This window comes from Cetorhinus maximus, unplaced genomic scaffold, assembly GCF_964194155.1.
Source record: "Cetorhinus maximus unplaced genomic scaffold, sCetMax3.hap1.1 HAP1_SCAFFOLD_417, whole genome shotgun sequence".
Lineage (NCBI taxonomy): Eukaryota > Metazoa > Chordata > Chondrichthyes > Lamniformes > Cetorhinidae > Cetorhinus > Cetorhinus maximus.
Genome location: NW_027596363.1, coordinates 97,371 through 110,349, shown reverse-complemented (window position 1 = coordinate 110,349; position 12,979 = coordinate 97,371). Strand labels below are relative to the sequence as shown.

The following is a 12,979-nucleotide window of genomic DNA, read 5'->3' as shown; positions in this document are numbered from 1 at the left end:
GGAGACTGAGCCTGTTCGAGGGAGAGACTGAGGGTGTCCATGGGGAGACTGAGGGTGTTCGAGGGGGAGAATGAGGGTGTCCATGGGGAGACTTAGGGTGTCCAGGGGTAGAAAAGGGTGTCCAGGGGGGAGTCAGAGGGGGTCCATTGGAAGACTGAGGGTGTCCAGGGGGACACTGAGGGTGACCAGGGGGAGACTAATGGAGTCCGAGGGGAGATTAAGGGGGACCAGGGGGAGACTGAGGGTGTTCGAGGGGGAGAATAAGGGTGTCTATAGGGAGGCTGAGGGTGTCCAGGGTGAGACGGAGGGTCTCAGCAGGTCGGGCAGCATCGGTGGAGAAGAAAAGAGTTGACGTTTCAAGTCCACATGACCCTTCAACAGAACTGAGTGTAGTTAGGAGAGGGGTGAAATATAAGCTGGTTTAAGGTGGGGGTCGGGGGGAGAGAAGTTGAGGGTGGGGTGGTTGTAGGGACAAGCAAGCAGTGATAGGAGCAGATAATCAAAAGATGTCACAGACAAAAGGATCAAAGAGGTGTTGAAGGTGGTGATATTATCTAAGAAAAGTGCTAATTAAGAATGGATGGCAGGACACTCAAGATACAGCGCTAGTGGGGGTGGGGTGGAAAGACTGACAAGGTATTAGTTGTAGATTTAAAAATAATGGAAATAGGTGGGAAAAGAAAAATGTATATAAATTATTGAAAAAAACAAAAGGGAGGGGGAAGAAACGGGGTTGGGATGGCGGGGGGGAGTTTAAGATCTAGAGTTGTTGAATTCAATATTCAGCCCGGAAGGCTGTAAAGTGCCTAGTCAGAAGATGAGGTGCTGTTCCTCCAGCTTGCGTTGGGCTTCACTGGAACAATGCAGCAAGCCAAGGACAGACATGTGGGCAAGAGAGCAGAGTGGAGTGTTAAAATGGCAAGCGACAGGGAGGTTTGGGTCTTTCTTACGGACAGACCGCAGGTGTTCTGCAAAGCGGTCGCCCAGTTTGCGTTTGGTCTCTCCAATGTAGAGGAGACCGCGTTGGGAGCAACGACTACAGTAGACTAAGTTAGGGGAAATGCAAGTGAAATGCTGCTTCACTTGAAAGGAGTGTTTGGGCCCTTGGACAGTGAGGAGAGAGGAAGTGAAGGGGCAGGTGTTGCGTGGGCATGGGGAGGTGCCATAGGTGGGGGTTGAGGAGTAGGGGGTGATGGAGGAGTGGACCAGGGTGCCCCGGAGGGAACGATCCCTACGGAATGCCACCAGTGGGGTGAAGGGAAGATGTGTTTGGTGGTGGCATCATTCTGGAGTTGGTGGAAATTGCAGAGGATCATCCTTTGAATGCGGAGGCTGGTGGGGTGATAAGTGAGGACAAGGGGGACCCTATCATGTTTCTGGGAGGGAGGAGAAGGCGTGAGGGCGGATGCGCGGGAGATGGGCCGGACACGGTTGAGGGCCCTGTCAATGACCGTGGGTGGAAAACCTCGGTTAGGGAAGAAGGAGGACATGTCAGAGGAACCGTTTTTGAAGGTAGCATCATCAGAACAGATGCGACGGAGGCGAAGGAACTGAGAGAATGGGCTGGAGTCCTTACAGGAAGCGGGGTGTGAGGAGCTGTAGTCGAGGTAGCTGTGGGAGTCGGTAAGCTTGTAATGGATATTGGTGGACAGTCTATCATCAGAAATTGAGACAGAGAGGTCAAGGAAGGGAAGGGAAGTGTCAGAGATGGACCATGTGAAAATGATGGAGGGGTGGAGATTGGAAGCAAAATTAATAAATTTTTCCAAGTTCAGACGAGAGCATGAAGCCGCACCGAAGTAATCATCGATGTACCGGAGAAAGAGTTGTGGGAGGGGGCTGGAGTAGGACTGGAACAAGGAATGTTCCACATACCCCATTAAGAGACAGGCATAGCTGGGGCCCATGCGGGTACCCATAGCCACACCTTTTATTTGGAGGAAGTGAGAGGAGTTAAAGGAGAAATTATTCAGTGTGAGAACAAGTTCAGCCAGACGGAGGAGAGTAGTGGTGGATGGGGATTGTTCGGGCCTTTGTTCAAGGAAGAAGCTAAGGGCCCTCAGACCATCCTGGCGGGGGATGGAGGTGCAGAGGGATTGGATGTCCATGGTGAAGAGGAAGCGGTTGGGGCCAGGGAACTGGAAATTGTTGATGTGACGTAAGGAGTCAGAGGAATCACGGATGTAGGTGGGAAGGGACTAGACAAGGGGAGAGAGGAGTCAAGATAACGAGAACTGAGTTCCGTGGGGCAGGAACAGGCTGACACAATCGGTCTGCCGGGACAGTTCTGTTTGTGGATTTTGGGTAGGAGGTAGAAGCGGGCCGTCCGAGGTTGGGCGACTATCAGGTTGGAAGCTGTGGGAGGAAGATCTCCAGAGGAGATGAGGTCAGTGACAGTCCTGGAAACAATGGCTTGATGTTCAGTGGTGGGGTCATGGTCCAGGGAGAGGTAGGAGGAAGTGTCTGCGAGTTGACGCTCAGCCTCCGCGAGATAGAGGTCAGTGCGCCAGACAACAACAGCACCACCCTCGTCAGCGGGTTTGATGACAATGTTGGGGTTGGACCTGAGAGAATGGAGTGCAGTATGTTCAGAGAGAGACAGATTAGAACGGGTGAGAGAATGGGTGAGAATAAATAAAAGTTGGTCACCAGGAAATCCAATGTCTAATTCAGAAGCAACGTCTTTAACCAGAGATAAAAGCAGAAAATGATGGAAATACTCAGAAAATCTGGGAATTTCTGTAAATTGAGAACCAGAATTATATTTTCAGATCTGTGCACTGATTCAGTACAGTTCCGCTGACAAGTCACAGACCTGAAATGAAAACTATGGCTGTCCACAGACGCTACCAGACCTGTTTAGAATTCGAAAATGTTCTGTTTTTATTTCAGATTTACAGCATCGCTTTCCTTTTTTCTTCAGAAGAGAATGTAGAGCCCATTGCCAGAAGCATTAGAGGTGCAAGTCTGTGCTGGACACGCCTAGGTAAAGTCACACTGTGAAAACATCATTCAGCAGCTCATTATGGAAAAAGGTTTACTCGATCATCTGATTAGTTGACACAGCAGCAGTCACATCTGATGGAGAAAATTCAGAGATTTCATGCATGGGAAGGCATTTACTCAGTTTGGCCACCAGTGAACAATCCAGCTATAAAAGTTCAAAGGATTTGCTCCGCAATAGGCGCATTCTTACTGACAAGACGGAGTTTAAATGTTTGGTGTATGGAAGGAGAAATCACTTCTTCACCTCACCTGCGAAGAATCCAGTGAATTCACATCTAACTGTAGGGGTTTGTTTTGTTGTTAATTACACCCAGGACAGAAGTATGATAGAGGCCGATGCAATTTATTGTATCAATTAATTGTATAATTTAAATCTTGACCATAAATCTGCAATTACCATCGGATCATAAAAATATATTGGATAATTAATTATATCCTCCCACCTAGCATTCAATGCGGTACAGAGTATGCCATATCCGGAGCGCCATGGATTTACGCATGCGCACTGAGGAGTCTGATTGGCACCTGCGCATTGCGGGCTCTTGGCTGAGCGTGCGCAGTGCTGTCCTGTGACTGGAGCCGCAGAAAGTGGGTGAGAAAATGGCGACTGGAGCAGAATAACAGAGTTAGTGGGAAGGCGGGAGGAATGGAGCCTGCGGAGTGGGCAGGGAGGTTTTATAAACACTTGGTGCAGGCCGCAGAGCCTTAATAAGAAACTACAGGCCCCGCGTTTCCAGCGAACAGACCGGAAATGGCAGGGCCTCTCCCTCTGCTGGGCCCGGGGGCGCGGCTGTGCAGCAGGGCGCATGCGCGGTCATCCTGGTCCAGGTTGCAGGAGGAGAGAATGTTGTGAATATCCTGGACTGACAGGGATGGATTTTGGAAACTCCTTTTACAGGGGGTTAGAAGGGGAGGATTTATACACAGCAAACTCAAATCAAGAGAAATATTTCTCAATTTCTGTCCTGGAGTGACAGTGATTGATTGTTTTGTAATCTTTTCATAGGATATCACTTGGGAATGATTTGCAGACGGGAAACTCAAACCAAACATAAGATCAAGATCTGACAGACTCACTCGATTCATCAACCTTTGAGAGTAAGTAATGAGTTTCAGGTCATTATCACTCATTGTGTAAAATTTTTGCTCACACCCCTCCTGTAAATCTTGCTTCATAACTTAAATCTGTGTCCCATAACCCTTTTATGATCAGATAATGTGAACAGCTTTTCTTTAACTACCTCATGTAAACCAATCATAAACTTGTATACCTCTATCAAATTTCCCCTCAATCTACTTTGCTCCAAGGAGAACAACACCAGTTTTTCCAATCTAAAATCCTTCACCCGTTGAACCACTCTGGTAAGTCTCCTCTTAAGGACCCTCACATCCTTCATAATGTGTGGTGATCAGTGGTTTACACAAACCCAGATGTTCTGTGTCCCTGTCTGTGATGTCATCACACATCGACAATTACACTGTGACATCAGCACACATCGATAATTACACTGTGACATCAGCACACACCGACAATTGCGCGGTGACATCACCCCGCTCCCAGGGTATTTCCTCAACTGGGAGATTTTTCTCTGACTTCAGTGCTTCTGATATCTTTCCAGCTCCAGTCTCCGGCAGGAGTTTCCAAAGCTGAAAAGAGTTAAATTGTTTCACAGGTGAGTAGTTTTGACAATTCATCTACAATTTGGAGCTTTTAGTCCTCAGTTATCTGTGTGAGGTCCGACAGCTCTGCGGCTGGTGTGACTCCTTTACTGTGGATCTGATTCTGTGTCCATCCATTGCTCTGTTTCACCTCTGCCCTCCCTGATCACCTCTCTGCTGTTTTCTAACTTTGTCTCAAATAGTGGGTGTATTTTAGCTCTGTTTAGGATTTTATGGTTACTTCTGCCAACTGCTGCCCTGACCATGTGCTGCTGGCTTACCAGCTATAGCTTCCCACCATGTCTTTCATAGTCAGGAGTTGTTTTTCCTGTGTTATAGTCCATCTCACTTCTACCCCTGAGATTATATTGATGATCAGATTCTGCATCATTTTTATTCCCTGTAGTTCATTCCGCACCCCTGAAATGTTAACTCTGTTTCTCTCTCCACAGATACTGCCTGACCTGCTGTGTATTTCCAGCATTTTCTCTTTTTATTTCAGATTTCCAGCAGCTGCAGTATTTTGCTATTATTTTATCACATCCAGGACTGAACCTTGTTCATTGTAGTCTGTTTCTGCTGACGTTAATAAACTCTAGCCCAGTTATTGGGGCTAATATTCTGGATAAGAACAAATAAAATATATTTGTTTTAAATATGGCATATTGAGTCTTGTTAATATCTCTAATACAAGTTAGTTTCTCTGGAAGGGCACTCCCTCTCTCCTCCATCCTCACCTCTAACAACAAGCGTAAGGAGCTCATGGAGCTTCTTTGTCACTAAGATTGAGACAATCCGATCAGCTGCCTCTGCTGCTTCCCTCCCTTCCACTAGCCCACCAGGACAAACTGTCTCTTTAATGTTCCACCTTGTCCAAGCCGTGAACCCACATCTTTCATTAGCTTCTCTCCTATCTCCCTTCCTGCCCTCTCAGTGGTCACCTTGTCCATGAGACACACCTCCTGCTCCATCGACCCTATTCCCACTAAACTGCTGATTACCCAACTTCCCCATGTTCACTGATATTGTTCACAGTTCTCTCTCTTCTGGTACTATCCCTCTCTCCTTCAAATCATCACCCTTTCCTCAAAAAACAATTCCTTAACTCTCCTGTCAGTGCAAAGTATTGACCCATCTTCAAACCCCAGTTCCTCTCTGAACTCCTGAAAAGTGTTCACACCTCCCAAATCCGTCTCCATCCTTCCCAGAACTCCCTGCTTGAATCCATCCAATCAGGTTTCTGCCCCTGCCACTGTACTGAAACAGCTCTGATCAAAGCCACTAATGACATCCTATGTGACTGTGACAAAGGGAAACTATCCCTTCTCGATCTGTCTGCAGCCCTTGAGAGGATTGACCACACCATTCTGCACCAACACCTCTCCACTGTCGTCCAGCTGGGTGGGGCTTCTCTCTCCTGGTTCCATTCTTCTCTATCTAATCATAGTCAGAGAATCACTTGGAATGTCTTCCCTTCCCACTCCCACAGTTACCTCTGGTGTCCCCACAGGATCCAGCCTTGGCCTCCATTTATTTCTCAGCAATATTCTCCCCACAGCGACATCATCTGAAAACACAGTGTCAGTTATCACATGGACACTGACAGTGCCCAGCTCTACCTCACCAACACCTCTCTCGACTTCTCCACTTTTGTTAAATTATCAGACTGTTTGTGGATGTGCAGAAATTTTCTCCAATTAAATTTTGGGAAGATTGAAACCATTGTTTTCATTCCTGAGCTACCAACTCCATTCTTTATCCTATTTCTATCAGGTCATCTCTCAGCCTTCTCTTTTCTCGAGAAAAGAGCTTCAGGCTGTTTAGCCTTTCCTGGCGATTATAATGTATCTGTTTTTGGAACATTTGTGAATGAACTTTTATGTCGCTGGCCCTTGCGACGCCTGACAGCAGTTTCCAGTCTGTATGACCCTTCTTCAGAGGGCGTCTCTATTGGACAGAGTGGTTTCTGGGCCGCAGAGAATTGTGGGATTTTGAAAATGGGAGAAGAAAGCACCATTCACAGTGTTCTGCATGTGGATGAGGTTTCAGCCGATCATCTGGCCTGGTCAAAACATAAATGCAGTCACAACTGAAAGCAGTTGTGCAAATGTTGACACTGGGAAGGGATTCATTTACCCATCGAAATTGGAAACTCATCGGAGCGTTCACACTTGGGAGAGGCCATTGACCTGCTTAAAGTATCAGAAGCGATTCACTCCGTTATCCCTCCTGCAGACACACCAGCGAGTTCTCACTGGGGAGAGGCCATTCATCTGTGCCGTGTGGAAAGAGATTCATTAATTTATCCAACCTGATTGCACATCAAAGAGAGCTTTTAAATTTCAAGACTGTGGGAAGTGCTTTACAAGTTCTCAGGAACTGATACACCAGCAATGTATTCATACTGATGAGAGACCGTTCAGATGCCTTCTTTATGGGACTGGGTTCAGGCAATCATCCCACCTCTCTCTACACAAGCGCTCTCACACTGGGGAGAGGCTGTACACCTGCACCGAGTGTGGGAAGATATGCATTCATTCATCCCACCTGCCGAGACATCAACGAGTTCACAGTGAACTACAGTGATTGGATTTTGCTGTTAATAATGTACAAGAATGAACTATACCCATTGGGGTCTGTTTCAGCTGATGTTAATAAACTCCAGCCCAGTTATAAGGTTAATATTCTGGACAAAGATCAAATAAATCAACATTCTGTCAAACACAGAGGATGTTGAATTTTTAAAAACATCTCTAACACAAGTTAGTCCTTGTTTTCGACTCTCCCTCTCCCCTGTCTACTGCATCAACACCTCCAACAAGTGTGAGGAGCTCATGGAGCTTCTTTGTCACTCAGATTGAGACAATCCGATCAGCTGCCTCTGCTGCTTCTCTCCCTCCCACGAGTACACCCTTGACCCCGACATCCTTGCAATTCTCATCCAATCTCCGACCACTCTTCCGTCTCCAAAATCATGCTTAACTCCCAAATCCATGTACAATGGTCCTGGAACTTAGGGGTAAAATGACATTGTGAAAGGATTGTTCACCGGCTGATTTGTGACGTTCTTACTGACAAGACGGCGCTTAAATGTTCTGTGTATGAGAAGAAACAATAATTGTTCACACCGCCTACTGAGACTCCAGTGAGTTCACATCTAAATGTAGGGGATTTTACTGCAGTTATTTACACCCAGGACAGTTTTATGGCAGAGGACCCATGCACTTTGTTTGTCATACCAATTGACTGAATAATTTTATATATTGGTCTTGGGCTTCGTTCGTCATCGGATCACAAAACATAATTTTCTATTCAAAAAAACGACCTCTCAATGGCAGCCTGATTACCCAGCCTTCAACAGGGGCCAGAATGTGCCCTATCCTCACAACAGCAGCTCCCTACACATGCGTATTAGGGTGTGTGCTTGGAGCATGCGCAGTGCGGCCCATTTCATGAGCTTGCGCAGTACTGGTCTGTGACGGAAGTTGCTCAGTGCGGGTGAGAGAATGTCGAGTGGAGCAAACTAACAGAGTTAGTGGGTGTGTGAGGAGGAATGGAGCCAGCGGAGTGGACAGGGAGGCTTCATAAAGACACAGTGCAGGCCTCAGACCCAAAATAACAAGGTACCGGTCTTGTGTTTGCAGAGAACGGGCCGAAAAATTCTGGATTTCTCCCTTCGCCAGGCCCGGGGTAACGGCCGCCATCTTTATAGGGGGCAATGTGCAGCAGGGCGCATGCGCGGTCATCCTGGTCCAGCGAGCAAGAGGAGAGAATGTTGTGCATTTCTATCCTGGACCGACAGGGATGGATTTTGGAAACTCCTTTTACAGGGGGTTAGAAGGGGAACATTTACAGACGGTTGAGATCTGACAGAGTCACTCAATTCATCAGGACCTGGATCATCCTTTTTTAATGCTCTGTACGAACCGTTTCCCAAACCTGCCATACTCAGTCCAGGATAGAAATTCAGGACCTGGATTCTATCGGCCTCTGACTGTATGCATTGAGTTCCAGGTCATTACCACTCATTGTGCAAACATTTCTTTCTCACATACCTCCTGTACATTTTACCCAAAATCTTAAATCTGCGACCCATAATCCTTTCACGACCTGCTACTGTGAACAGCTTTTCTTTACCTACTTTACGTAAACCTTTCATAATTTTGTGCACCTTTTGTTAAATCTTCCCTCCATCTACTTTGCTCCAAGGAGAATAATCCCAGTTTCTCCAATCTAACCTTGCAACTAAAATCCCTCATCCCTCGACCCATTCTGGTAAATCTCCTCTGCCCCCTCTCAAGGACCCTCCCATCCTTCATAATGTGTGGTGATCACTGGTTTGCACAGACCCAGATGTTCTGTGTTCGTGTGTGTGACATCATCACACATCGACAATTACACAGTGACATCATCACACATCGACAATTACACGGTGACATCACCCCGCTCCCCGGGTATTTCCTCAACTGGGAGATTTTTCTCTGACTCCAGTGCTTCTGATATCTTTCTAGCTGCAGGCTCCTGCAGGAGAGTTTAAAGTTGAAAACTGAAATTGTTTCAGAGTTGAGTGTTTTTGACCATTCATCTACATTTTGGAGCTTTTAGTTCTCTCCTCTGTTATTTTTTAGAGGTTCCATCGCTCTGGGGCTAGTGTGGCTCCTTTACTGTGGATCTGAATCCATGTCCATCTTTTGCTCTGTTTCACCTCTGCCCTCCCTGATCACCTCTCTGCCTTTGTCTAACTTCCTCTGTCTCTAATACTGGATGCACTTTAGCTGTGTTTGGCACTTAACTGTTACTTCTGCTGATTGTGTCCAAACAAGGTTTCCACATCTACCCATCCCCTGACCAGCTGTCTTACCAGCTTTGTCTTCCCACAGTATCTTTCACAGTCAGGAATTTTTTTTCCTGTGCTATAGTCCATTTCTCTTCCACTTCTGAGCTTATATTGACCATCAAATTCTGCACCATTTTTATTCCCCCTAAATCATTCTGCACACCCTGAAATGTTAGCTCCACAGATATTGCCTGACCTGCTGAGTATTTCCAGCATTTTCTCTTTTCATTTCAGATTTCCAGCAGCTGCAGTATTTTGCTATTGTTTTATTGCAGGCGTTGCTCGCAGAACCGAGTCTAGAAACACAGACAGACCAATTAAGAGCCGGTTTGTATCAGGGTGGGTGTTGGTTACAGAAGTTGGTCCCTGGCCTCCAGTGTAGGTCCTTTCTCAACCAGTCACTGAATCACTGAATGATTACAATACAGACGGAGGCCATTCAGCTCATTGTGCCCATGCTGGCTCTCTGCAAGAGCACATTAGCCAGTCCCACTCCCCTGCCCTTTCACTAACCAGACCAGCAAATATTGCCGATCCCCAGTTGCCTGTGGAGAAGATGATGTTTGACCTTCTTGAACCGCTGCAGTCCGTGTGTTGAAGGTGCTCCCACAATGCTGTTAGGTAAGGAGTTACAGGTTATTCACCCAGTGGTGATGAAGGAACAGTGCTATATGTCCAAATCAACAACAACAATTTGTGTTTAAATGGTGCCTTTAACTTAATAAAACTTTCCAAGGCATTTCAAAGAACAGCATGCGTTTAAAAAAAAGCATTAGAGATTAGGATTGTACAATCAAAGCTCTCTGCTGTTGACTGAGTTCGGAATTGGCTGATTGATGGACACTGTAACCAGGTCAGTCTGCGTTTCCTCACGGTGAGTCTGCAGTGGTGACCTGAGCCTGAGGAGGAGGAGAGATTAACCCTATGAAGACAGAATAAAACAGCACAACTGCGCTTGCACAACGGCAGCAAACACAGCCTTTAAAATAAGGATGAAAATTTTATAATTTAGGTTCTCCTTAACCCGGAGCGTTTGTAGGTCAGTGAGCTCAGGGGTGATGGGTTAACAAGACTTGGTGCGAGTAAGCACATGGGCAGCAGAGTTTTGGATGACCTCAAGATTACAGGGAGGTTGAATATGGGAGGTTGGCTGGAAGTGTGTTAGGATAGTTCAGTCCAGAGGTAACAGAGGAATGGATGAGAGTTTCAGCAGCAGATGAGCTGAGACTGGGGTGGAGTCGGGCGATGTTACTGAGGTGGAAATACGCGGTCTTGGTGATGAGGTGGATATGTGGTTGGAAGCTCATCTTGGGGTGAAATATTTCACCATGGTTGTGAACAGTCTGGTTCAGTCTCAGACAGTTGTCAGGGAGAGGGATGGAGTCGGTGGCTCGGGAGTGGAGTTTGTAACGGGGGCTGAAGACATTGGCTTCATTCTTCTCAATATTTAAATAGCGGAAATTTCTGTTCATCCAGTACTGGATGTCAGACAAGTCAGGACGGTGTGTGACTTGAAGGGGAAGTTGGAGGTGATGGTGTTCACATACACCGGCTACCCTGGCCCGTCTAGTGGGTGGAGGTTGAGGGCTGGGGAGATTCCTTCAGAGTTCTCCTGCATCTCTCACTTCTCTCTCGCTTTTTCTCCCTCCTCCCCTAGAAGCCCGAATCTTGTGTAGGCCCAGACTGGGTGGCAGGTTCCCTTCCCTGAAGGATATTAGTGAACCAGTTGGGTTTTTAAGACAATCCAGCAGTTTTCATGGTCACTTTTTCCTAGTGCCGACCCCACAAATTCCCAGATTCATTCAGCTCAATTTCACAACCTGCCTTTGTGTTTTTGTGGGTTCTCTCTCACTCCCTTTTTTCTGTTTTAAATCAACTTCACAGGGTAATAGAAGGAGAAGATTTGCTGTTGGGAAACTCACACCAAGACCTGAGAGAGTCACTTGATTCATCAGGACCTGAATATTATCGGCCTTTGAACATGGAAGCAGAAAGCGCTGCTCATGCTGGGGAGAAACCGTGTAAGTGCGGGGACTGTGGGAAGGGATTCAATTACCCGTCTGACCTGGAAACTCATCGACACACTCACACTGGGAAGAAGCCATTCACCTGCCCTGAGTGTGGGAAGGGATTTACTCAGTCATCCACTCTGCTGACACACCAGCGAGTTCACACTGGGGAGAGACCATTCACCTGCTCTGAGTGTGGGAAGGGATTTATTAGTTCAACCAACCTGCTGACACACCAGAGAGTTCACACCGGGGAGAGACCATGCACCTGCTCTGAGCGTGGGATGGGATTCATTATTTCAACCAACCTGCTGACACACCAGCGAGATCACACTGGGGAGAGACCATACACTTGCTCTGAGTGTAGGAAGGGATTCACTAGGTCATCCCATCTACTGAGACATCAGCTGGTTCACTCAGACCAGAGACAGTTTACATGCTCAGTCTGCGGGAAGTGCTATAAAAGCTACCAGGACCTGATCTTGCATCAACGTGTTCACACTGACGAGAGACCGTTCAGGTGCTCTCACTGTGAGACTGGGTTCAGGCGATCATCTGACTTCAATGTACATCAGCGCAGTCACACCGGGGAGAGGCCTTTCACCTGTTCCGTGTGTGGGAAGGGATTCACTCAGTCATCCAACCTGCTGAGACACCAGCGAATTCACACTGGAGAAGGGGCTGCTCACTTGCCCTGACTGTAGGAAGGGATTCATTAATTCAACCTGCCCACTGAAATACCATCGAGTTCACACTGGGGAGAGACCAGTCAGCTGGTCTGTGTGTGGAAAGCGATTCACTCAGTCATTTGTGCTGCTGAGACACCAGCGAGTTGACAAGTAACAGCAAAATCAATCACTGTAGTTAATCACATCCTGGATGGAACCATGTTCATTGGGTTCTGTTTCTGCTGATGTTAATAATCTCCAGCCCCATTATAAAGGCTAATATTGTTGATACTTATCAATTAAATCAACTTGGTGTGAAATATAAGGTGTGTTGAATCTTTTTAATATCTCCAATACTCTGCTTCTCCCCTGTCACCTCCAACAACAAGTGTGAGGAGCTCATGGAGCTTCTTTGTCACTAAGATTGAGACAATCCGATCAGCTGCCTCTGCTGCTTCCCTCCCTTCCACTCTCCCACTAGGCCAAACTGTCTGTAAGGTTCCTTCTTGTCTGAGCCCTGAATTTACATCTTTCTCCAGTTTCTCTCCCATCTCCCCTCATGTCCTCTCAGTGCTCATCTTGTCCATGAGGCCCTCCTTCTGTGACATCATCCAAAAGCACCATGTTAGTTTTCACATGTACACAGACAACACCCAGCTCTACCTCACCACCATCCCTCTCCATTCCTCCACTGTTACTAAATTATCAAACTGCTTATCCCACACCCAGTACTGGATGAGCAGAAATTTCCTCCAATTAAAAATTGGGAAGACCAAAGCCATTGTCTTCAGTCACCACTA

At 46.9% G+C, this 12,979-nt stretch overlaps 1 protein-coding gene across 1 annotated transcript; it reads left to right on the top strand.

The window, feature by feature from the left end:
* The first annotated feature begins 8,138 nt into the window (after positions 1 to 8,138).
* LOC144673626 (uncharacterized) lies at positions 8,139 to 12,496 on the top strand. Its single transcript, XM_078535372.1, has 2 exons — positions 8,139 to 8,288; positions 11,387 to 12,496. The coding sequence occupies exon 2, from the start codon at positions 11,484 to 11,486 to the stop codon at positions 12,207 to 12,209; it is 726 nt and encodes a 241-aa protein (XP_078391498.1). The 5' UTR covers positions 8,139 to 8,288; positions 11,387 to 11,483; the 3' UTR covers positions 12,210 to 12,496.
* Positions 12,497 to 12,979: the final 483 nt, after the last annotated feature.